This window comes from Ursus americanus, chromosome 24, assembly GCF_024610735.1.
Source record: "Ursus americanus isolate L20-20 chromosome 24, mUrsAme1.1.p, whole genome shotgun sequence".
In the NCBI taxonomy this organism is placed as follows: Eukaryota; Metazoa; Chordata; class Mammalia; order Carnivora; family Ursidae; genus Ursus; species Ursus americanus.
In genome coordinates, this window is record NC_142150.1 from 20,022,685 (window position 1) to 20,049,914 (window position 27,230).

The 27,230-nt window shown below is 36.9% G+C and overlaps 1 protein-coding gene across 5 annotated transcripts in view; it reads left to right on the plus strand.

The window, feature by feature from the left end:
* HIPK3 (homeodomain interacting protein kinase 3) overlaps positions 1–27,230 on the plus strand; it is an 87,015-nt gene that overhangs the window by 45,039 nt on the left and 14,746 nt on the right. For all 5 annotated transcript variants that reach the window (XM_045808530.2, XM_045808533.2, XM_045808534.2 and 2 more), the window contains exons 3-6: positions 17,358–17,481; positions 24,849–24,968; positions 25,654–25,740; positions 26,259–26,443. In XM_045808530.2, coding sequence (XP_045664486.1) covers positions 17,358–17,481; positions 24,849–24,968; positions 25,654–25,740; positions 26,259–26,443 — 516 coding nt within the window. The remainder of the gene's footprint in view (positions 1–17,357; positions 17,482–24,848; positions 24,969–25,653; positions 25,741–26,258; positions 26,444–27,230) is intronic.

The window sequence follows — 27,230 nt, forward strand, 5'->3', positions numbered from 1 at the left end:
ATGTGGACTTTCTTTTTTCTTATTTACAGCACTGTAAATATATTTTCTGTTCCTTATGATTTTTTAAAAAAGACTTTAAGTAACCTCTGCACCCAATGTGGGGCTTGAACTTGCAACCCCGAAATTAAGAGTCGCATGCTCTACCGACTGAGCCAGCCAGGCGCCACATTTTCTTTTCTTCAGCTTACTTTATTGTGCGAATACAGTGTATGTGTATATATATGTGTGTAATTTGTATCTATAAAACACAAAGTATGTATTTGTTAACTCTTTATGTTATTGTGAAGGCTTCTGGGCAGCAGTAGACTATTAGTTGTTGAGTTTTTGGGGAGTCAGAAGTTATACATGAAGTTTTGATTGTATGGGAGTTGGTGCCCCTAACTCCTCTGCATCGTTCAAGGGTCAACTGTAGTTTCATTTTTCAAAATACTTCTGATTAACACCATTTGTGTCCTATTTAAGAAATCTTCATCTACTCTAGGGTCACTAAGGTGTTTGTTTTCCTATGTTTTCTTTTAAAAGCTTTATTGTTTTACCTTTCACATTAAGTTAGATCTGCCATCTGTCTGGAATTGATATTTGTGTATAGTGTGAGGTAGGGATTAAGGTACATTTCCCCCTACGTAGATACACCTTAACTGAACACCATTTATCATCCCGCTGCACAGTAGTAACAACTTTGTCATAAACCAGGTGTGCGTTTATATGTATGGGTCTGTTTTTGGACTCTCTTGTTCTGTCCTTTCACTATTTTGTCTATTCTTGCACCAGTATCATAGTGTCATTACCATAACTGATAGTGTAAGTCCTGCTTGTCCTTCAGAGGATTGTTTCTGGTTCTTTGCATTTCTAGATGAATTTCAGAATGTCTCAATTATATTTTAATTTCTGAAGTATATTTTCCCCAGGTATGCTTTGGGAATTATTTTCTTTTAGCACTTTAAAGATGTTATTCTGTTATATTTTGGCTTCCATTATTTCCATAGAAAATTGGCTCTTTTGATGATGTGTGTCCTTTTTCCCCTATTTGGCTGCAGTTAATGTTTTTTCTTTGGTGTAAGCAGTTGACTCTGAGGTGTCTGGGTGTGTGTGTGTGTGTGTGTGTGTGTGTGTGCGCGTGCGCGTGTGTGTTGTTATGTGCTAAAATCAGGAATTTGTTAATTTTAAAATAAATTTCAGTTTTCTGGTGAAATTTTCTTGAACATTGTTATTGTTATTTTAAAATCCCTGTTATAATTTCCCTGGCTAGGAAAAATCTTTTCTTTCTTTACACTTGATTGCATTTCCTCTTGGTCTGGTACTTTTTTTTTTTGTTTGTTTGCTTGCTTGCTTGTTTCTTTAGTATTCAGTCTTAGGTATGAAGAATTCTTGAGCTCTCCTGTTCAATATGGTAGTCCTAATCACTCATTACTATTTAGGTTTAAATTTAAATTAATTAAAATTAAATAAATTTAAAAATTCATTTCTTCAGTCACGTTAGCTACATCTCAAGTGCTCAGTAGCTGCATGTGACCAGTCCTGTCACTGCAGCAAGTTCAGTTGGACAGTGCTGTGTTAGTGACTCTGGATGGTAAAATCTTCTTCCAGAGATAGTTCTTTTTTATTCTGGAAACCAGGTAGAGGAGGTAGTTCATGTTATTGTCTATTTCAGTTTGCCCTTGTTCCTAGGATATAGCCCTTTGTGGTTTCATTTGAAAAGCTTCCGGTATTCACCAAGGCCCCTCTTCCTTGGTAGGTTCTGAATTCCAGTTTTTGTTTTCCCAGCCCAGTGGAATAGCTGTAGGCTAAATTTAGGCCACCGTTTTCTGTGGCACCCCCTCCCCCCGCCGTCAGTTGGTGACTACCTCAAGGAAATGTAAGGTCAACTTTAATTTTAAAGTTTTCTCTTTGCTCTGGGATTTTGTTCCCTCAAGTCCTAGCTGTCTTGTCTGCTCTCTGATGACTTCACACTACTTTTTTTTTTTTTAATAATAGACTTTATTTCTTAGAGCCATTTTAGGTTCACAGTGAAATTGAGCAGAAAATACAGTGTTCCCATATCCCTCCTGCTTCCACATACATACAACCTCTCCCAGTATGACAGCCCTGCCCCCTCAGCCACATCAGTAAATTTGTTACAATTGATGAACCTACAGTGACACACAGCTATCACCCAAAAACCGCTATACACAGCTATTGTGTGTGTGTGTGTGTGTGTGTGTGTGTGTATGTGTGGCCAGTTTTTGTAGTAGTTCTCCCTGGGACTATTAATGCGATAGCAGCCAAATATAACTCAATATATTTGAAAACTTCTTAATGATTTCTGGCAATTCTTTGGAATTTTTATTTTTTGGGATTAATGGTCCTGGTAGGAAAGTATACAGTGTTAGGTATTTAGGGGAAAATATGTATGTGTGGGTGTTTCATATTTTCATATTCCCTTAAATTCTCTTGTTCTAGGTACAGACATTGCTTAATGTAGTTGGCCATTTTTGTAGGTTATCAGATATCTGAGGATTTAAAATGTATATTAAAATGGAATGTATTTGGGGAAGCATTGTGTCTAATTGAATATTTTGTGTTCATTGTACTTCCTTAAGGAGTGATTTCCGCTTATAAAATCCTCTGCCAGGGGCTGTATGAGTATAAAACCAAGTGAGAGGCAGCTCCTGGTATTAAAGACCTTATGTTCTTCTTAATAGAGAAGATAAGACACATGTTAACAGGACTGCTTGTAGAAGGCACATTTTATTTCTTAAGGGATTTAAAGGTTAAACCGAAGTTTCTGTTTGGCACCACCATTGATTGACTCTGTGACCTTGGAGAAATCACTCAAGCAGTCAACTTCAGATGGTTTTGGAGGGAAGGGATATTAATTATGTGCCAAGTACTTTACTTGGTTTTATTGTCACAATAATCTGGGAAGGCAAGTATATCCGTCATTGGCAAATGAATGAGTTGAGGTGGCAGTAACATTTATAACTTGCCTAAGGCCTAGAGTTTTGTATGTAACTACCAGAGCTGGGATTTGAATTCTGTTCTCTTGTTACTCCAGAGTCTGTTGTTACTTGATTATACTAGCACATAACAATCTATTCTGAGAAGTATTGATAAATATTCCTTGAAAAAACTGACGATAGCAATATGTTTTCTAATATATGCTTTTAAAAATAAAGTGTAAGATAGCATCACTCCTGTGGTATTCCCGCAGAAAAGAGCTTAAACCTTGTGAGGAAACATTAAATAAACACAAATTGAGGGACATTCTGGAAAATACCTGGCCTGTATTAAAAAATGACAGTATCATGAAAACCACAAAAAATGTTGAGGAACTATTTCAGATAAATGAAACTAAAGAGACATGGGTCTGGGATTTCTTTATTTTTAAAAATATTGTTTGATATAAAGGAAGGCATTATTGGGATAGTTGGCAAAATCTGAATAATAGTATTGTATCAGTATTAATTTCCTGATTTTTACAAATACATTGTAGCTATGTAAGAGACTGTCCTTGTTTTTAGGAAATACACAATGAAGTATTTAGGGGTAAAGGGATGCAGTGTCTGTAACTTAACGCTTAGACGATTCAGAACAATTGTATTTGTATATGTGTATAAGAGAAGATAATACAAATGTGGCAAAATGTTAACATTTGAGGAATCTGATTGAAGAATTCTTTGCATTATTTTGCAACTTTTCTATGAGTCTAGAAGTATGTCAATATAAAAAAAAAAGTGTGAAAAAATAGTAATATTCAGTAGTTCACCCCTTTTCCACTGTTTCGCTTTTTGCGGTTTCTGCGATCCGGCAGGAAGTGATCCCCCTCCTGACTTACTGTCAGAGGGTCAGTACGTTATAATGCCTGCATCATTCACTTCACTTCATCTCATCACATAGGCATTTTATCTCACATCATCACAAGAAGAAGGGTGAGTATGGTACAATAAGATATTTAGAGAGAGAGAAAGAGACTACATTGACTTAACTTTTATTATAGCATATTGTTATAATTATTCTATTTTATTGTTAGTTGTTATTGTTAATCTCTTACTGTGTCCAGTTTATGAATTAAGCTTTAGCATATGTATGTATAGGAAAAAAAAGGTATATATGTATACATACTGGTTATGTGTGTGTGGGTATGTGTGTGTATAGGGTTTGGTACTATCCATGGTTTCAGGCATCCACTGAGGGTCTTAGAATATAACCCTCATGGGTAAGGGGGGAATACTATATTTGCCTAACTGTTAAAAGATTACTGGCCTTTAAGAGATGGTATGCTCCAGGGGTATCTGGGTGGCTCAGTCAGTCAAGCGTCCGACTGTTGATTTTGGCTCAGGTCATAATCTCAGGATTGTGAGATCTAGCCCCAAGTGGGGAATTTGCCTGTGATTCTCTGCTGCCCTACCCCACATTCATGCACCTACCCCCTGCTCATACACACCCCCTCATGCGTGCACTCTCTCAAAAGTAAGTAAATAAATCTTTTTAAAAAAGAGAAAGAAATGATATGTTCCAGAGTGCCACCAGATTGTGTAAGATCATCTGATGAATCAATGCCTAACCTTCTACTTGCTTATTAATGCATAGGTATATGGTCCTATGATTAGTAATGCATTTGCAGTAGTTCATAAAATAAAGATGATTTATCTATGTGGTGTTGAGGAGCTTGGACTCTCACTCAGCCTGCATAGGTTTGTTTACAAGCCCTACTACCCACAGAGGCTTTAAAAAGTTGCTTCTGTACTTCAATTTCCTCATCTCTAAAATGGGATAATACAGTACCTACCCCAGAGGGTTTTGTTAGGATTTAATGAGATAAGTGTAAAACATTTAGCATAGAATCTAACTCCTAATAGAGCTCAATAAACATTTTTTGTCATTTTCAGTAATTATTATAAAATTATAAAATTGAATCATTTGGGGCCCCTGGGTGCCTCATTTGGTTAAGCATCTGCCTTCGACTCAGGTCATGACCCCAGGATTCTGGAATTGAGCCCGAGTTGGGCTGGCTCCCTGCTCAGCGGGGAGCCTGCTTCTCCCTCTCCCTCTACTGCTGCCCCTACTTGTGCTTGCATGTTCTCTCTCTCTGTCAAAGTCTTAAAAATTGAACCACTTATTGCAATTAAATATTTTTTGTTGTCTGATTTAGTTTAAATACACCTTATAGATTATGAGCTTCTATTGGCACATACTGATGACACACTATAATTTTAAATATATCTCATAGTTAAATTTAGGAAATCTTGGGATTGTTCTGTACTTCCCTCCTAATCACCTGTAGAAGGGGGATAACAACATTTATCTTGTTAGCTCATAGAATAAAATGTTTGAACAGGTTGTAAAATACAAATACAATACAGATGTTAGATATTAATAATATAACTCATATATATGATAGTTACATATTGATTTTTTCATCCAATAGCATGTAACCAAACATATAAAGAACAGACACAGTCAAACTCAGTTGTTTTGTTTTTCCTTTATTTTTTACAAGTATTTTTCATATTCCCCTCCCAATTCAGCTCCTTTGCTTCTCTGTCTTGATATATGTTAATAATAATATTCTCCATTTTCTCTTCCATATCATGAGAATTTTTGGTCATCTTGCAACTCTTCTTGGTAGATAAAACATGAAAGATATAGTGCTGTCTATAAATGGATTATGTTTCTGAGCCTTACCTATCTTTACAAAATATCAGCTGTTGATCAGTCATAGATATGCAAATTAGTGATGTATCCATCTTTTTGGACATTGGGCTCTAAATGCTATTTGGCATATTGGTGATGAATATTAAATCTTTGCTGTCTCCTATCTTCTACCTCTCAGGTTTAACATTTAATAGGTTTTGAAATTATTTATTATTATTGCTGTTCTTTGTACTTGGAGCTTTGATCTGGATCATTGTCCTGCATGCTTAAAAGATTAAGTGGCCTTGCAATAAGGATATTTTTAATTGTGATATTTTTAGCCCACGACTTAAGCTACATTTGAATGAGTGTCTATTCTGAGAGTGTGTACTTTGATTACACTTGAACATGTTATTGAATAGTTTGCTATTCCAGTCATAAAAACAGTCATCGTGATTATCTAGTATTCTATAGTGGTATTATTGCCTACAGCAACAAATTTTTTATCATGTTAAAAACATTCATAACTTAGAAAAGTATTTCGTTTGTTTGTTTGTTTGTTTGTTTGTTTATTTATTTATTTATTTATTTATTTATTTATTTATTTATTCGACAGAGATAGAGACAGCCAGCGAGAGCGGGAACACAGGGGGAGTGGGAGAGGAAGAAGCAGGCTCATAGTGGAGGAGCCTGATGTGGGGCTCGATCCCACAACGCTGGGATCACGCCCTGAGCTGAAGGCAGACGCTTAACCGCTGTGCCACCCACGTGCCCCTAGAAAAGTATTTCTAAAAGTGGTTGATTGTCTCTTTGGAAATTTATTTGCCTTTCTCAGAGTGTTGAGGTTTTTTTGTTGGTTGTTTTAAAAAAGCACCATACTGCAGGATACTGAAAAGAGTGCTGATCAAGCTGGAAATTAACTCACTAGTATATTTTAACAGTCATTCTTCTGTTAAAGTTCCAGTTGTAGAAATGCTCTTTGATATTTTCATAAATTTTAGTAGCATTCTGATTTGGAAGGATCGTTAGAGGTCCCTCCAGTGTAAGTTCCCCTGTTGTGCTTACAAGAATCTCTTTCACAGGCTTCCGTAAGGACAGAGAGGCTCTAAGATGCACCTCCAGTGTTCTTTCTTTCCAGAGGCAGTATATTCCTACCTCAAAAACTCTCACTAGAAGATTCTTCCTTACAATAAAAGGAAACAAGGTTCACTTAACACTGATTATGTAGTCTAACTTGATGATAATATTGGAAACAAGAAATCCTGTAAAGTCCAGGTGACTGACAATTTTTTTTAACGTTAGTTTTTTATTGTATATTATGAGGTGCTTGTTTTAAAAACAGAACATTGTGAGGGGCTCCTGGTTGGCTCAGTCGGCTGAGCCTCCTCAGGTCATAATCTCAGGATGGTGAGATTGGGCGCCACTTTGGGCTCTGTGCTTGAGATTCTCTCCCTCTCCAGCTCTGCTCCTTCCCTTGCGCACGTGTTCTTTCCTTCTCATAAATTAAATAAATAAATAAATAAATAAATAAATAAATAAATAAATAAATAAATAAAATCTTTTTAAAAAACCCAAAAACAAAACATCGTGGAAATGTATACTTTTCCCTCCCCTCGTCAGGTTGATTCGTCACAGTTAATTGCCAGTAAAACTTGAGTGTGTATCCTTTCCTAGGTGATTGTACTTGTACAAACGCACGTTTACTGATGCTTGCATTTTATAACTACTTTGGGTCTTTGCTGTCTTTTGCTAGGTACGGGGCTTCGACATGTAAGAATTTATTGAATGCGTGATGTTGAACTGATACTTATGAGTAGATGGTCAGATCCACTGTTGAGCTCATTTCCTAATTGTTTCTGTAAAAGGATATTATAGTCATCTTTGGAAACAGTATCTGCCAAAATGAGAGCCCTATTTTAACTAAGATGTATCTAGCAGATGACTGTGTATTTAATGTGAAAGATTATTTATGGTTAAGATGAATAAATGCTTAAAGATCAAAGGAGTAAAATGTGAACTAAGTTCTTTACGTAAGTGTATTTATATTTCACATTTCCTGGTTAGTCTTAAAATCAAAGGTGATATGTTTAAAGAGAAAAGAAGAACACTTTTAATGATAAATATAGTATCCGAGTGGGAGAATTTCCAGTAAGACAAAAATGTGATAGTTTCAGTAGTCCTAAGAATTATTTATGTTAAAGTATAGTAGTTAAAAGTGTGGATTCCAAAGTCATAAAACCTGGGTTCGAATCCCAACTGTATCTTGCACTAACTGTGTGGCTCTTAGGCAAATTACTTATCCTAGTGTCTATTTCTTTATCTATTAAATGGATTAGCAGGGCTATCAGATGGGTTAATACTTACAAAGCATTTAGAGCATTGCCTGGTTCATAGTGTTATGTAACTGTTTGATGTTATTACTATTATGTATTTCCTAAAGGATTTATACAGAATGAAAAGTTGGTTTAAAAAATGGCAGCAAAATCTTTTTTTTTTAAATTGTCTTGGAAAGCTAAAGACCAGTTAAAAAAAAAAAAAGCACAAACAGATGTTTTCTCATGTTATGTAACTATTAGAAACATAGATCAGTTAGTATTTTCCTATTCTGTGGGAAATACAGCTAGAGAATAACTTTAATTGAACTGCTAAAATGACTTTGGTGTTAATTTCCAGGTTTTCTATTTGACTTTCTGTGTTTCTTTCAGTCACAAGATTTTATAATTTAAGGTTGTATAGTATAGAGAAAGGCTTTTGAATCGGGCATTCAAAATCTTTAGTTCCATCACTTTTGGGTAACTTGGGGCAGCGTATCAGTTATCTGTTGCTGTGTGGCAGCTCCAAACTTAGTTGCTTCAAAAACAATGATTTATTATTTCTCATGATTCTGTGGGCTGGCTGTACTCAACTGAGGGCTTCTTCTGTTTTACGTGGAACATTTTGTTTACCAGCATTTTTTTAATCTTGGACAGAAGAACAATGCAGAAATCTGTTTTTCAGAACACTTCATTAAATGAGATAATGCATTAAAAGTTATTTCCATGATGCCTGGCCCTTTGTTAAAGCTCAGTAGATGGTGGGTTTTTTCCCCTCTAGTCGAAACTTTTCAGCTGTCCCTAATGCAAAGTGGCTGGCACTTAAAAGTCTATCAACTCACTTAAAAGTCTCTCAGTTGATACCTGTTTGGCTCATGCATTTGATGTAACAAAAATATTCTTAGCTTTTTCAAATTAATGAATGTATGCTAATAGCTCCCTTTGGTTGATCAGTTCATTGCACAAATAATGATTGAGTGCCTACTATCTGCCAGGCAGTTTTCTCAGTGCTGGGAATATAGCATTGAGAGAATTAAAGTTCCTATCCTTGGGGCATTTGGCTGGCTGAATCAGTAGAGCATGCAACTCTTGATCTCACGGTCATGAGTTTGAACCCCATATTGGGTATAGAGATTACTTAGGGAAAAAAAAGCTCTTGCTCTTATGGAGCGCATTCTAGTGGGGAAGGGGAAAAGATAATCAAACATATATATTGGTGGCAAATGCTACAGAGAACTATAAAGGAGGATAAAGGAGGAAAGGTGAGTTTATGTGTTGGCAGGGGCTTACTTTTCTATTTAATGTGGTCAGGGAAGGCCTTTCTAATAAGATGGTCCTTGAGCAGAAACACAAAGTAAGAGTAGAGAGGTTAAGTCATGCTATTCCTTCTGCCTGGAATCTTCTCCTAGATAAGTGCAAAGGTTTAGAGGCAGAAACTGTGGTTAGAAACAGTAAGGAGGGGGGCGCCTGGGTGGCGCAGTCGTTAAGCGTGTGCCTTCGGCTCAGGGCGTGATCCCGGTGTTCTGGGATCGAGCCCCACATCAGGCTCTTCCGCTGGGAGCCTGCTTCTTCCTCTCCCACTCCCCCTGCTTGTGTTCCCTCTCTCGCTGGCTATCTCTGTCAAATAAATAAATAAAATCTTTAAAAAAAAAGAGAGAAAGAAAAGAAACAGTAAGGAGGCTAGTGTGGGTGGATCAGAGCAAGCAGGTAAGATAGTGATAGGAAATATTAGATGTAGCGAAGGGCTGAATCATGTATGACCTTGTAAGCCATTGTAAGGAATTGACTTTACTCTGAGATAGGAAGCTATTGGGGGATTTTGAAGAGAAGTGTGATGTGTCTAACTTGTGTTTTAAATGGACCACTCTGGCTGCGAAGTTGAAAATAGATGGTAGAAGACGGGCAGAAGCAAGAAGAACAGTTAGGAAACTTTTGCAATTATCCAGATGAGAGATGATGGAGGCTTGGATTGGGGTGGTAGCAGTAAAGGTGGAGCAAAATGGTCAGATTCTGGATCTATTTTGTAGATGGAGTCCATGGGATCTGATGATAGATGTGGGAAGTGAGAGAAAGAAGAGTCAAATTTGATTTGCCCATGTTATGAGCCTGAGAAACTAAGGATAAATTTATTATTTCCTGAGATGCAGAAGGAGTGGATTGGGGGGAATAAGGAGTTCTTTTTGAATGTGTTTAGTTTGCTATATCTAAGAGACACTCAAGGGATGTCGAGTAGACAGTTGGATACCTAAGTCTGGGGGTAAGGAGAGAGGTCTGGGTTGGAGATACATATTTGAGTGTGTTGACAATAGAGATGCTATTTAAAACTCTGTGATTGGATGAGATCACCTAAGGGAAGTGAATGTAGATAGAGAAGATGGATATCCAAAGACAGAGCCTCCAGAATTTAAAGGTTGTGGAAGTGAGATGGAACTAGAATTCTGAGAAGGAAGTGCTAGCTAGTGAGGTAAAGGGGAGAGCAAAGAGTGGTGTTGTGGAAGACAGATGCAGACAGTGTTTAAAGCAGGAGAGCCTAGTCAGCCATGTTAGATGCTGCAAGTCCAGTAAATCGAGGATGTGGCAATGCAGTGGCTGATGGCGACCTTGACAAGAGCTGTTTTGGTGGAATGGTGGGGTAATGAAAGCCTGATTAGAGTAAATTGAATACAGGGGCAGAATTGGAGGCAGCGTTTCTAGTGCTTTCAAGGACTGTTATAAGGGGGAAAAGGAAAGGGGTGATGGCTGATGAACAGTGTATAAACAAGATGGTTCTGGAGAGAGAGAGAGATGAAGAGGGCTGGGTGGAGGGAGAGAGTGGGAAATTGGTGGAGTGATATACTTCAGTGAGTGAGTCTGGGTGCCTTAGATAGAAGCACTGACAGATGCAAGTGGGCTAGTAGATGTGGTGATGAGAAGGTGGAAGTTTCTTTCAAATTCTGTCTATTTTTTTCAGTAAAGTAGGATGCAAGGACAACAGTCCGGAATGAGGATGGGGAGGAGGTGGTGGCTTGAGAAGAGAGGAGGTGTGAATTCGGACAGTGGGAGGATGAATAAATTAGGGGAATGTATATACTGTTTTACATTTTACACACATTGTTTTATAGGTAAAAGTATAAGATTAGTCCTTTAGATAATCCTCGGAGAATGTAGGGTTGGTAGAACCCCATCTTTGAAGAAATGAAATGAAGGTTCAGGTAAATTACTTGCTGTTGGAGGGAGAGCTAAGTGCTTATTCTTGAGTGTTAAAAATATAGCTCTCTTTAGATGATTTTCATTGTTTGAAATCAGTGCCTCCTTACCAGACTCCAAAATTTGTCTTCCCAGAGCTTTTGTGCATAGATTCGCAGTTTTTTAGTACCAGCATAGCATGATGTTCTCATGAAACTTACCCGAAGGGAATTGCACCTGTGACGCACGCTGTTGTATAATGGATTGCCAGTATATGGGCGGGAGGTTCTTCTAGTGCCCTAGGGGTCTGAAAAGGGGTAGCGCAATATTAACTTGATTATAAATGTTGCAGCATTGAAAACAGTAGAAAAATCAGTAGTTCTTTGAACACTAGCACTCTCCTTTCCGATTGTGACTTTCTGTTCGGTCAGAGGCATTTCTGTCCCGGACTGGCTAGTTCTATCTGAGGTGGCGCTTGTCTTTGGTGTGCGGCCTCTGCTCTGACCTCCTTCGGTACTGCAGTGTATTCTTGCGCCGCAGCGTGGTGAGCTGGTGCACGGCCTCTCTTGGGTAACTTCATATTGTTCATAATAGCCAGAAGAAGTGGAAGAAATTCAGGTGTCCATGACATGATGAGTGGCTAAGTAAGTGTGGTGTATCCATGCAGTGGAATACTATTCAGCAGTGGAAGTGAGTGATGTACTGGCACACGGTACAGTCTCGAAACATGCAAGTGAAAGAAGCCAGTCACGAAACATTCCTTTCTGTGATTCTGTTTGTACAAAATGTCCAGAATAGGCAGATCTAACAAGACCAAAAGTAGAGTTGTGGTGGCCGAGGATGGAGAAGTTTGGGAGGAATGGAGAGTAAATGCTAATGGCTATAGGGTTTTCTTTTTGGGATGATGAAAATGTTCTGAAATTGATTGTGGGGATGGTTGCACAAGTCTGTGAACACACTAAAAACCATTGAATCATACCATAGCTTAATAAAACTGTTATTTTAAACAATGCAGTCTTCATCTTCTATCTCAGAAAAGACTGTTGTCATTGTAGTATTTTTATCTTTATTGAATTTACCATTTATTTACCTTTTCCAAGTTTGTGCTGCATTTCTCTAGTATTTTTTTAATGTCAAAAGCAGAGAGAAGTGTGTAGATAAATACGTGGTATAGAAGTATCATCAAGAGAAGCCTGAATGACTGTACCTCTCAGTCTCAGTGAGTGATGTTACCTACCGGAACCGTCAGCTTCTGGCCCTTAGCTTGGCATTTCAGAAATTCTTTGATTAGTGTTCTAGACTTGACCAGACCTGGGTGGTTCTGCCACTAGACTCACCAGAGGCTGAAGTGTATCAGCATTATGCTAATTTTTTAAGTTTAATGAGAAGTGAAGCTGTTAGGCAGACTAGATATTCACACTGGCCTAACCAGTGTTCTTTATGTCAAAAAGAAAACTCTGTAAGTTAGGAGTATGAGCAACATTTTCTTGATGGCCATGAAGTCGTCACTTCAGTTCATAGTTTAGTGGCATTTGCAGTGATGACCCAAGGCATCTCTATTATAAGAATGTAATTGTTAGGGTGCCTGTGTGGCTCCGTTGGTTGAGTGTCTTAACTCTTAATTTCTGCTCAGGTCTTGATCTCAAGCTTGTGAGATTGAACCCCACATGTGGCTCCCCACTCAGCGGGAGTCTGCTACAGATTCTCTCACCCTCTCCCTCTGCCCCCCCTTTAAAAAAAATGCAGTTGTTCCTAGAGCTAGACATACTGAGTTCTTAAATTGAGATACCCTTTTTCCTAATGGGGCTGGGTTTCTTCTGCCAGTAATTGAATTTTCAACTTACAAAAGTAAGTAAAGATGAGGTAAAGCAAATAAAATATTCCATTAATAGTCATCTTTTCTGAATGACAGTATTTCACTATGTTCTTGTTTGAAGTATCGACTGCCAACGTTCTCTTCTTCTCTGGCAAAAGTCCCCAGAGTTCAGTTTATGTAGTTAAAAAAATTTTTTATTTTCATCTTACCCACTTTACCCTATATTTTATATTAGTGTTTCAAGGTTTCAGAAAAGTAGAAAGGATTTATTCTTAATGAATATTGATAAATTTGATTAAAAGCACATGACAAAAAATAACAAAAAAGAAGCATAGCATTTTAGATATAGATTGCCTTTGTTACCATATGACCTAATGTTTTTAGTTTGTGGGTTTGACACTTCTAATTGTGAGTTTTTATTTATAGAGTGGTGAGCAAGAGGTTTTGTTATACTCTCCATTCCATAGACATGTTTAATGTGTGACTTGCCTGGTCTCCAAAAGTACAAATGATATCTATTCCCTGTTATATCCTTAACACCACCACGTTATAGGTGCTCAGAAAGGAGAAAAAAGAAGTGGAACAATTTCCTTTAGGAGTAGGACAGATTTTTTTTAAGAATGGTCCACATATTAGAATCCCTGTTACAATCATTTTTATCCAAAAGTATAGTTAGCCCAGGGGAAGAATTTGAGAGCCAATTAAGATATAACCAGAAAGCTAAGCTTTCTTCATTACTGACAGATGGATATATTTTTCTTTCATGCATAATTAATTTTTAAAGTTTTTTGTGAGACTGGCTGGTGGAGCTCTGACATTTCTGGCAGCTTCATCTAGATTGTGAATGCCTTACAGTATTGCTTCCCAACCTTCTACATTGATCCGCATAGAAAATGGCAGTATCTGTGGCATGCTAGGGTAGACTGGAGGGAGTTTGGGCACATTTAAATGGGATTTGGTGAGGAAATCTGTTGTATTTTCTTTATGATATGTATGTATTTGAAAATAAAATACAGAAGGTGGGGGAGGATAGTTGTGGCAGGCATGGAATTGTGTCACTCCGATTCCCCTTCAAGAGAACCTCCTGTGGGGAGCGCACTTGCTGCTGATCTTCAGATATGCGTCCCGGCTGTTCTAGCCAGTGACCAAGCCCCGTAGGTGTGCTAGAGCTGGACTGTCTTGATGGCGAGCTCCTCCAGCAGGTCATTTTTTGCTTAGGGACTCTGAGGCCCCGCCAAGACTTTCTCCTAACAGCGCTGTAGGGGGAAGTTTTCTCTGCCTCTCCCTTTGCCTCTCTCCTTGCGCATGTCCGAACTGCTCAGGGTCTGAGGGCTGTCTCCACTGCTCCTGCCTCCTCTCCCTGCCTTCCCCCAAGACATTTCTTGCACATCTAATCTGCTTTTCTGAAGACCCTAGCTGACTCAATAATACACTGTGAGTTTGTGTAAAACTTGCAGTTAAAATTCTTACTTTAAAATGAGAAATTTGAGTTTGCTTCCTTGAGTATAACTTCTGTATCTCAAGTTTTATGCTTGAAGTGGCTTTATGCAATTCCTGGTCTAGATTTTGAAAAGATGTCTCTACATTTTTGTCACCATCAATTAGAAATTTGGCTCATTCATTAAATGGTAGCAAACGGCAGAAGGAATTCATTGCTCTTTGTCTAGTTGACAGAAACTCCTTTCTTACTGTTAATCAGGTATCAGAGAATTTCATTCTCGTTAAGTTGTATATCCTAGGCACCATCATTCTGTTACTTTTCTTTCATTGCCAAATACGCTATTGAAGTTTCCAATAGCCAATTTCAAACCCCATTACTTTTTCATAGTGAATATTTCAAAATAATCATAAAACTCTTACTACATGGTTGTAGATCTGTTAGTCTTAATAATTCTTCAGAATTCAAATTAGTACATGAATAAACATCACTAGTGAATCTCTTTTTATTCCATACTTCTGAAACTTTTTGCTTTGAATCTTTTTTAGTATGGTTAATACATACTCTTTATTAACTCTTGTGGCCATTTCTCTTTCTTTCTGCCTAGACTTCTGTTCCTCAAGGCTTAGTTCAAACCCATATTTTCAAAACTCTGATGCTTTCCTTTGTGTGACCCAACCTGTGTAGGAATGATTTATTTGAGAAATGTTTACTGAGTGCATTTTCTCCGCTCGGTTCTGTGTATACCATAGTGAACAAAAAAGGGTAAGATCGCCTCTTCTTTTGTACGATATCGTGAATATTTAAGAATGATAACTTAGTGTAACTTGTTTTTTCCCTTCTTTCTACACAATTTAGCATTTGGTTATATCAGTATAATTCACATGTTTATATCTGTACTAATACTTAAGTATTTTGTCAAAAGAATGAAAGCCTTTTGTAACTATGTTCTAAAGATTTTTTATGCCTCATAGCACATACTTGTTTTTAACAAATGCTAGTGAATTAAGAGCGTATTGAACCTGAGTATTAATTATAATAGAGATGTCCAGGAGAGGACTCACTGGACAGATCCTAAATCAGTGGTAAAAAAAAAAAAAACACAACAAAAAAACAGCTTTTTTATTACCCCTTGAACTTATTTTGGTCAGAAGAGCTATAGGGAGAAGGTGGAGCAATCTTCCCATTGATCTAACTACTTGAGCCTGGGGCTTTGGTTCTCAGCTTTGGCCATGTATTGGAATCACCCTGGGAGCTTTACAAAAATACTGATTCCCAAGTCCCTCCCCCAGAGTTTCTGATTTAATTGGTATGGAGTGTGGCCAGGACCAGGTGATTGTAATATGCACCTAAGATTGAGAACCGCTGCTTTAGGAGATAATGACAATCAGCAGTCTCAGTTAAAGAAATTAGCAGAAGCCTTATTTTGTCTAACTGTATATAATATGAATACTGAGAGAGCCTGGAAACAGTGCCATCCCGGTACTAATGAGGACCCATAGCTCGTTGAGGGAGTTGTGACTGGTCAAGTCTGAGAAAATTAGAGTATCAAAATAGATAATTACAGTAATGGATTATAACTCGTTGAATAAAATAGGATTCTATTAATTTATACTCACATAGGCAAATAAATGAAGTTGAAAATTTGGTAAGGAATGGCTTACACATGTAGTCTCAAATTGAAATCCTGCAAAGTACTTAATTACAGAGGGAAAAGGAGGAACTCAATAGTGGAAGTATCTAGCAGACACCATGTTAAATAATCAAAGTGAACATTGTCAGTACTGGAACAAATCAAAATTATATGCCACATGACAGCACATCATGAGAAAAAGTATCACTTCTGTCATACTCCTCCCAAAGATTTATAACCCAGATCTAATTATGAGGAAACATTAGGCAAACCCACACTAAGAGACATTCTACAAAGAACTAGCCTGTAATATCTTGTGCCAAGGTCGTAGAAATCAAGGAAGGACTTGAGGAACTATTCTAGAAGATAGGACAACTAAATGAGATGCATGGTTCTGATTGGATCCCTTTGCCATAAAGGACATTCATTATTAGTATAATTGGCCAAACTTGGAGTCTGAGGCTTAGATGGTAGAGATGTATCAGTGTTCATTTCCTGATTTTGATGATTGTATTGTGGTTATGTGGGGGAATAGCCTTCTTTGTAGAAAATACAAAGTATACAGTTATTTGGCAAATTACTCTCAAGTGGTTCATGAAAAAACCCATTCATTGTATTGATCTTATTTAAATTTGAGACTGTTTAGGGTAGCTATGATTGTATGACTCACTTTGGAATTACATAGCTGTATGTGAAGCCTCTCAGAATCTTAATTTTCTCATGGAAAGTCATGTGAAGTAGCACATAATTTGCCTGGGCATGATATTTTTCATGGAATACATTTTCCATGTAATCGAAGCTCTTCAAGTGCTGAAATGCTTTCTATCTGTCTTGATGCCTTGTATTTTTCTGTCTTTTAAAGCAGAATACATTGCACATGGTCTTATCTCTTTCAATGACAAACAGTCCTGATTTTGTGAATATTTATTATTGTTTTCTAAAGTAATATCTAGGTCTAGATCCACTTTTAGCCTTTGGGCTTGTTTTGTTTTGCTCTTACCTCTCAATGTCTGCTTTTCATTTCTGTTGATACCAACAGTGCGTATATTTCATAGTTTGCCAGTTGTCTTTCTAGTGTATTATTTCTAACCTGTTGTAGTCTCAAAGACAAGATCTGTGCTTTTTCCTCTTTTTAATATGTTAATAAAATTCTCTATAAGGTTAAGTACAGAGATTTTATCCTAGTGATGGTTGTACTCTTCATACCCTTGTAAGCTTAAGATTATGTCTAAGCTTCAAAGAATTCTGAAAAGTGAAGGGTTAATATAAGTAGAAGCACTACTCTGTATTTTACTAACTTTTCTTAGAATGTCAGATGAAATAAGATAATTTTAAAGGAAAATCACTGTGGTTTGTTTTGTTTTGTTTTTTTAATTTCAGAGCTCCAGAGATTATATTGGGGTTGCCATTTTGTGAAGCCATAGACATGTGGTCATTGGGATGCGTGATTGCAGAATTATTCCTTGGATGGCCGCTCTACCCAGGAGCCTTGGAGTATGACCAGGTAACAAAACTGTCATGATAGATCTAGATAGGATGTAAAGAATTGGTAGAATGTCAAGAAAAATAATAGACTAATAGGAATACATTTCCCCAGGTATATAATACCTGTGAAAATCTTTTTAAAAATAAAATGACAGTGGGTGCCTAGTTGGCTCAATCGTTACCCATCTGCCTTGGGCTCAGGTTGTGATCCTGGGAGGGAGCCCTGCGTTGGGCTCCCTGCTCAATGGGGATCCTGCCTCTCCCTCGGCCTCCCGACCCCCCTGCTTGTGTTCTCTCAGTCTGTCAAAAAAGAAAAGAAAAGAAAAAAAACCTTTAAGATAAAATGACAAAACCTGAGATCTTAGGGAATTTAAATTCAAGATCTCAAAACTGTAATTGATTTTTAAAAACCTTTTTGTAACAGCTGAAGTAAGGTTTCATAAAGAAAGTTACAGTCCACAGGCTCCAAAACCAGTTTTGCAAAAACGCTTTTTGTATCATTTTTATGCTGTAGACATTTAAAGAGCTGGATTCGGTCCATTTAAGTAATAAAGCTACACTTGGGTGACAAACTTTGTTGATGGATGAAATGTCAGCCACTCCCAAGGAATAAAAGGCATCGTAACTATTGATCTTAAATCAACAACCATTACTGGGCCTTCTTCAGTATTTTAAGCTGTTTATGAATGACACTGGAAATCTAGTTTAACGTTATTTAAATGATTCTCAGTAGAATCCAGCAAATTACTTCATTAAACACTTTTTTCTTTTCATTCATTTTTTTTTTTAAGATTATATTTCTTAGAGAGAGAGAGAGAGCATGAGCAGGGGGAAGGGGCAGAGGGACAAGCAGACTCCCTGCAGAGCAGGGAGCTGGACACGGGGCTCAGTCCAGGTCCCCAAGATCATGACCTCAGCTGAAGACAGACGCTTAACTGACTGAGCCACCCGGATCCCCCCTTAAACACTTTTCATGATAGTTTTCAGTTATGTTCATTAGCCTCTCTAAGCTATTAGACAATGATTGTTGTTTACTATTTTCATGTGTTTTTGTTTTGTTGTGTTTTAACACTGAGGTTCTTTTTTGGAGTAATTTAATCAGTATTATTTGAAAAAGTTTCATAGTATCTTCCTTATTAGATATATAATCCTATTTTAGTGGAAAACGTTAGTTAAAATTAACAAAATGCTTAAATCAGTTTTGTGTTTCTAATAGATAAATATTTTTATTTAAATGATATACTATTTAACTTTTAATGAAAAAATAGAAAATAGAACACTTTAATGCAGCCATGACACAATTGTAACAATAAAATGTGCCTTGTCTCTGATTTTCAGGGCTTAACTTTCTGTATCAAAAAGGGTATGAGGGGGCTACTGGGTGGTTCAGTTAGTTAAGCAGCCATCTCTTGGTTTCGGCTCAGGTCATGACCTCAGTCAGGGTCCTGGGATTGAGCCCTGCTTTGGGCTCTGCGCTCAGTGTGGAGTCTGCTTTAGGATTCTCTCTTTCCCTCTGTCCTTCCCTCCCCCTCTTCCTCTCTCTCTTTCTCTCTCTCTGTCTCTCTCTTGGGTAGATAAATCTTTTTTTAAAAAAGATATGAGAAGTTATGAATTTGATAATTTACCTGTTGCTGAGATGAGCCTAAAAGTCTTTTAATACTAATTATTAGATTAGATGTTATCATTAACTTTCATCTCTTACCTTCTTACAGTGACTTTCTACCCATAAACCTCCTCTTTTATGCCAGGCTTCCTATAGTCTCTACCTTTCAGCTTCCATGTTTAGCATATCTCTTAGAAGGTAGTGTCTGTAACATTTTCCATACATCCTGGTTTCCTTCAACTTTATACCAACCACTAACTTTGATGCGGATGCTAGACTGGTGCTAGTTTTGAAAGCGTTGGTGATCTAGTTGGGAGAGTCCGGTAGTCTTGTAGTTGCTAAAGGATGGAAGTCCCAGTCAGATGCTAGAAGTGCACCTCTGGTTTTGTGAACTACAGGGTATGACATGGATGGCATTCTGGAGCAGGACACCATCTAGTGGCAACTTCAGATTGATTTGCTGCTGTACTTTGGATGGGACTTCTACAGATCTAGTCTTGGACACCTGACATTAGTACTGAAAAGGACCCTACAGATTATTTACTACTCCTTCCTATTTTAGAAAAGGGATAACTGAGGCCCAGAAAAATGAAATGACTTGTCGAAAGTCACAGTGGTAATTTAAGATAAAGCCCTGATCAAAGCTTTTTCTAAATTCTGTAATAGATTTTTTGTTTTGTAAACTGGGAACAGGTGTTAATCTGATCCAGATTAATAATATTTTCAGAATGTATATTACTTTAATTCCAAAAGAATATAATTATTAAAAAATATATTAGCGTATAGCATCAATAGTTGCATAATTATTAGTTTGGTATTTTAAAAGTTATTTTCCCAAATATATGAGTGGAAGTGAATAAGAGTGGATGTAAGCATTCTTGTTTTGGTTTCAGTCCTAGACTTTATATACTCATTTCCAAATATGTGTGCTGTGTGGGTTTTGATAAATGTCTGTTTTCAAGATTAGGGAATTCCCTCTATTCCTAATTTTCTAATTATTTTTTTTATCCTAAATTGGTTTTGCACTTTCAAATACTTTTATGCATCTATTAAAATGTTCATGTAAGTGTTTTTTGGGTTGTTTTTTCTTTAGTCTGTTTATTAATGTGGTTGGATTTCATAGATTTTCGCAAGCTTCCTAGATTACGTTTGTCTACTTAGGATGTGAAGAGGCCATCAGTAGGGTATGCCTTTATCTGTTATCTCTTCCCTGTTCCAGTGATCAGCTGCCCTGATATATACTTGGACACCTAATTGGGGTGCTGTTGCTACTTTATTTTTAAACTTATTTTTTTTCTTACAGTGGCAGTACAGTGGGTAATGGTAATGTTATTAATTAATACATACTGAACTCTTTTATGTGTCAGAAACTGTTCCTACACTGTCATTAATTCATTTAATGCTCACAGCAACCCTGTACTGCTGGAGGTACATACTGCTATTGCCTCTGTTTTACAGATGAGGAAACCAGGGTGTGGGGGAGGTTAAATAACTTGCCCCAAGAATCCAGCACAGGCAATCTGAATCCAGAATCTATGCTGTTAGCAGTGGACCACCTCTACGCTACCTTATGGATAATGATACTTTCAAGGCAATATGGGGGAGAGTTAAAAAGGCCCAACTAAACCCTGCTCCAGTCTCTGGTCAGATCCTGGCACCAGCCCTCTTCCAGACTGTGCCTTGACCCCTACCACTGTCTCTCTGCTGTCACTGGAAGAGGGTTTTCATGGTCTTCATGTTAGTTTCTCAAATCCATCCACCTCCACCGGTATTCTCTCTCTCCAGATTGAGTTCTAGGGATGGAGCCAGGAGCTTAGTTTATCAGTTTGTCCTGTAATAATACTTTGTACAAATGTTTATCTTGCAGAATGTATGTTGTACAAGATATTCTTTTTTTTTTCTGTTTTGCTTTTATTAATAACATTGCTGTAACAACAGAAGTATTCTTATATTACAGATACATCAGCATTATTTATAAATAGGGGAAGCTTAGCCAATTAATTCAGGAAATTCAGTTCAACACGAACATATGACAATTCTATATTTTATACATGTAGTAATAACTTTAAAATAACATAAATCTAAAATTGACAGAACCAGAAGAGAAATAGATTAAACCACAATCATAGGTAGACATTTTAGCACATTTCTTTCAATAATTGATGGAGCAAAAATAGAAAAATGATCAGTGTGTAGAGGCTTTGAGCCCATGATTAACTAAGGTGATTTAATGACACAGGCATAGAGTACTACATCCAGTACTACGTGCAGAACTGCAGAATGCATACTTTTCAAGTGCACATGGAACATTTACAAAAATAAAGACTTTCTAAGAAATATAACTTATCTCTTTCTTTACTCTTGTTGGTATGTTTTGTATCTAACCTTTATTTAACCTTCTGCAATGCAGTAACAGGTTTCTTTTTCCCAAAGGAGGTGAAAAAGAATTAACAGTAGACTTATTAATTATTATATACTTAAAAGCCACATTTGAGTCACCAGGAAAAAATATGCAGATTATTTTAATTCTTTATTGTGGGGTTTGTGTTCTAGCTCTTTAATCATCTTTATCATCTATTTCTTAAAGCCTTTCCAAGTCAGTTTCCTCTTTGAATTTTAGATTCTACAATTAGGCTCTGACCTTGTTGAGAATGTCTTACATGTCATATTTTCTCATATGTGCATTTCATTTCCATTCGTACACAAACGAATGGTATGTGTGTTTAGAGAGGGCTGCCCTGCAAATTAGTACTGTGCTTGACTCCCTTCCTGTCTTAATTGTAGGTATACTGTCTTACTAGTGTTCTGTGTATTGGATTTAACTTCTTTTTACCAGAGAAATATCAAAAACGTTCTAGGGAATTAAATAATATTTTTATGGGTGGATGGACAGTATTAACTTGGTAAATGTTCATTGTTCTTGCAAAATGTTTGTTGGAGTGTAGATAGAATCTCATCCGGAACAGCTAAAAGTCTGAAATTGTATTCAAATTATTTTACTTGGTAATTTCAAGTCATATCCTATGTAAGAAAAATAAAGTTGACTATTTCAGCTCCTGTGTGTGATGAGGGAGTGGGAATCTTTAAAGTTTTTTTTCAGTCTGTTTGGGTTACGTAGAGACCTTCTCCAGTAAGCTGGCTCAAGTAAGAGTTCCTGTACTTAGGTGTAGACTGTCACAAAAATCCAAGAATGGACCTGCAATATGACTGGATTTTGTGAAGTCTGAAGTTGAAGGTGCTTTTGGATTCAAAGCAACACTTACAGAATTAATGGACATTGACAGAACTTCACTTTGGTGTTGGATTGTATGTGTGACTTAGCTCTTGCTCAGGCGCTTGTATTTGTTCTCGTTCCAACTTGCTGCTGAGAGTTTCTGCTCACTTGGAACTTTAGTTAGATTAGCATGGCCACCAAACTCCAGCCCCATTTTATAACCTTTTAGCTCATCCCTCAACAGTGATTGATATTTGTTAATTCACATTCCTGACATTTAAGTCTAATTTGCTTATTAACTTATTTCTAGTCAAGTTGACAACATGAATTTATGAATTAATTGTTTTGGAGTCAGGTTTTCACCCTTCATTCACTGGGGACAGAGGAGGCAAAGGGTGAGTCCTTTCATGTATTAGGGGGTACAGATGGAACAGTTTTTCTTCAGGAAACAGGACAGGCATTATGACCAAAAATAAACTCACAAGTTTTTTTTTGCCATTTTGTTTGTTTTGTTTTGTTTTCAGTGACCTCTCTGGTTCATAGGTACATTAATTGCCCTATTCTCTGTTCTTTTAGCACTTTGTTTTCTTCATAATGGCACTTCCTAGCTTAATTGCATATTATGTGCTTACATATTTATTCTGCTGAATTATTTCCTTTTGGAGATTGTCACCATGTTTTATTCATCTGCATATCTTTAGCATCTGACATAAATGCTTCGTGTATGTTTGTTGAATTGTTGAACACCTTTCCTGCCATCTGAGAGACTGATGTAGCATCTAGTTACTGGACCCTTGGTACTTCTTACTTTCTGTTTCTGTAAAACAAGGAACTCAGCCACTTAAGGGATGTGGAGTGAGGGGAAGGCACCACATTTTAATGAAATGAAACTGATTTGTAAAGTGGTGATTTTAGATATTATTTCATGTAAAATTGGGGATGCAAATATGTATAAACATCTTTGTTGTCAGGAGACTCAGCAGTCTAGTAGGGAGAACAGACATGTAAAAAAGAATTGTAAATAGTATTATAAATGCATTAAAATGGTTATGTTTTAGGTGTGATGGAAACAGGAAAGTGATAACCTTTGTTTGAGATGGTTGGTCATAGCTTTGCAGAGGAGAAGTTCTTGAACAGGGTCTTGAAGAAGGAATGGTAAGATTTGTCACAGGACTTGGTGAAGTTGAGTGGGGAGGTGCACAGGGACTTTAAGTAGGAGTTAGCAGTTTACGTGAAGTTCAGCATGGTGCTAGATGGGGCTGCTCTTTACAGGACCATGTAAAGAGCAGGGAAGAGATAAAGCCAGAAGGCCTGCGTGCCATGATCGGAGGTTTGGATTTGATCCTGTAGGTGGTAAAGTGATTTTATACAGGGGAGTAACAGTCACAGTTGGTTTTACCAAAATGGCCGTTAGCAGTGTGAATAATGAATTGAGGGTGAATGGATAGTATCAGGGAGGCAGATAAACTACGTTAGGAGGCTTGTGAAATTGAAGAAGACCCGGAAAGAGGGATGGAGAGAAGGGACAGTTATGAAAAATACTAATGAGGTAAAATTGTTAGGGTTTTGGATGTTGTGGGAGAGAGATGAGGGAGAGAGTATGTGTCTGGTCTACCTTTCAGGTTTCTGGTTTGGGTAGTTGGTGTTGGTGTTTGTTGCTGGGAAATGCATAAGTATTAACAGATTTAAGGGAACATTCAGTTCAGGAGATGTTCACTTTGAGGTGCCTCAGGTCGAGCCAGGTGGAGACTTTCAGTAAGCAGTTGGGTCTACGGCTCCAGGGCTAGAGAGACATATGTAGATACAGATTCAGAGACAAAACTATGGGCACTTGGGGCTTATAGAGGGAAAGAGGACAGATAAAACTTCTTACCTTACTGATAAAGCCCTCTGCCTGCTAGTTCAGTTTTACTCCTTGTCATTTTTCACTGAGTGAACCTCTGTGCTTCCACAATCGCAATGTGTGGGTATTTTCTCCTGATTCTGCATATTTACTCATATTACAACCTTAGCATAAATCGTGATCAGGTTTTCCCCACTCCTCCAGGGCTAAAGAACTCTTAACGTCCTTTCAAACTCAGCTTGAGCCTCACCTCTTCTGGAACTTTATGTGACTACAATTATTTTAGGTGTCCCTTCTCTGTCTTTCCATAAGCATGTATTTATTTTGGTACTTACAACCCTGTATTATAATTGTTAACTTGTATGTTCCCCACTAGAATTTCTTGAGGGCATAGACTACGTCATTTAATTCTTTTTTTTTTTTTTTAAAGATTTTATTTATTTATGTGACAGAGAGACAGCCAGCGAGAGAGGGAACACAGCAGGGGGAGTGGGAGAGGAAGAAGCAGGCTCATAGCGGAAGAGCCTGATGTGGGACTCGATCCCGGATCGCCAGGATCACGCCCTGAGCCGAAGGCAGACGCTTTAACGACTGCGCTACCCAGGCGCCCCACGTCATTTAATTCTTGACCTAACATCTAGCTTTGTGTCTGATACAGAATAGGTGTTCAATTAATATCTATTGTATGAAAGAATAAACTCATCTGTTTTATAAATTATTTTTCAGATTCGATATATTTCTCAGACTCAAGGTTTACCAGGAGAACAGTTGTTAAATGTGGGCACGAAATCAACAAGATTTTTTTGCAGAGAAACAGATATTTCTCATTCTGGTTGGAGATTAAAGGTAATTCATTTAAAAAATACTTAGAGAAACAGTTTTTTGAAGATGCATCATGTGGATAATATCCCCATGCCTATTTTTATTTTATTGTATTTCTTCTTTTGAATTTTCATTTTTGACCTTCCCCCTTTTTAATGGGGTGGGGGGAAGCCTTCTCTGAATAACTTAGCTTATTCTCTAACCTGGCAACATAATTATTAACTCATCTTAAATGGTTTTTTAAATTTTATGTATGAATTACTTTTGTGTGTTGCATCTTCTCTATCCAGTTTCCCATTATTAAGCTTTATAGGACAGGGACTAAATTTCACCATTTACTCCATAACCCAAGTACCTAATTTATTCCTAGGCTCTTTGGGAGATTAGTAAATTCTCAGTGATTAACTTTATAGCCAGTTACTTTTAAATATATGTATATTTTATAAAAAACATGTATTTTATATATATATATATATATATATATATATATATTTTTTTTTTTAACCTGAACCAAGCACTTCTCTCTCTCTCTCATTTTTTTTTTTTTTTTGTACTTTTAAAAAGTACATTTTTGATAGTTACTCTTTCGGAATTCCTTGCCTTAGAACATTCAGTGTATTTGACTAAATGTGCCAGAACTAAAGAAATAAAGAATTTCCGAATGGTGGGTAATAATATATTATTTTCCCTCTTTGATATATCCAATAAGACACTAGAAGAGCATGAGGCAGAGACAGGAATGAAGTCTAAAGAAGCCAGAAAGTACATATTCAACAGTCTGGATGATATAGTGCATGTGAGTACCACAGACATGTTGTTAGTCTCCTCTGCTTACGATGATGGACTTGAATGCCAAGGATGCCAGTTCATGTTAATCATCTTCTAAAGCACTATAGAGTACTTGCTGGATTTAAGCTTTTCAAACAAAATTGATTCTAATGCTTCAGCCTCTCAGGAACTAACTTGCATTTGTCTTTATCACATATTTAATTTATACTATCCTGTGCTTTAGTAAAAAGTATTTTCTTTAAGAGGGAAAATCCTAGCTGTACAAATTTCTTTTCCTTATATTTTGTTAGAAGTGGATATTTGTTAAAATTTTTTTTCTCTTGCTTTGAATACTATTTGGTACCTTGAAACATTCTGCGAATTTGTTAAATTCAGTTATTCATTCTTGTTTCAAAATAATTGTAGTTCTGTGTTCTTTCCTGTTCCTGTGTTGTTGTATTTTTTTTTAACTGTGAATCTTTAACATATACTACTTTCTGTGGCTTTTTTTTTTTTTTTTGATGATTTAAAATTTTGATCTTATAGGTGAACACAGTGATGGATTTGGAAGGAAGTGATCTTTTGGCTGAGAAAGCTGATAGAAGAGAATTTGTTAGTCTGTTGAAGAAAATGTTGCTAATCGATGCAGATTTAAGAATTACTCCAGCTGAGACTTTGAACCATCCTTTTGTTAACATGAAACATCTTCTAGATTTCCCTCATAGCAACCAGTATGTTACTTTAAAATCTTTTAAAATGATCTAGAGAAATAATACTAAGTCTGTAGAAAAGTTGTGTGTTAAAGAGATGATTCAGTATATTTATTAAGTAAAGGGAGTCAGAAGAGGTTAAGCTAACTTGGCCAAATTCATGTAGACTAGTAAGTGGCAGCTAGTACTAGAATATAAATCTGAGTTGCATTCCAGTGTTCTTTTCCCAAAATACCATATTGAAATGACTGAGCGATTTTGTTTTTACATGACATTCTTACCTTAATAACCAGGCATATATATAATAAAAGAAAGTGTTAATGGTTTTCCACCCTCTTTGAGTTCTGCAAACTCCATCTTTAATTTGCCTTCACACCTTTTGCTGTCCCTGCTCACACCTTCTCCTCTGTGTTGTGGAAGGAAAGGAGGGTTTTTATGGGTTAGTGGAGAAGAATATATTCTGAAATTGAGAAGGTCTTATCAGAGTTACCTTAGACAAATCTTATGAATTCTTTGAACCCCACACCTTTTCTTATAATATTTTATAAAATATTTTCAGTATTTTTATATATTAATACAACTTAATATTATTTAATGACTGATATTAATATTTGTAGATGACTGAGTAAAGAAGGTATAGGGATGAACCAGTATCCATTATTATGGATTACCCTTGAAATTGGTATTTTTATAAAGCCCAACTACTCTCCCCATTTCTATCCCCAAAGGTTAAAAATATCTAATGATTTCCATTTATAAGCACTTTGAAAATAACATGATAGCTATATACTTTGTACCAGTAGTTTAG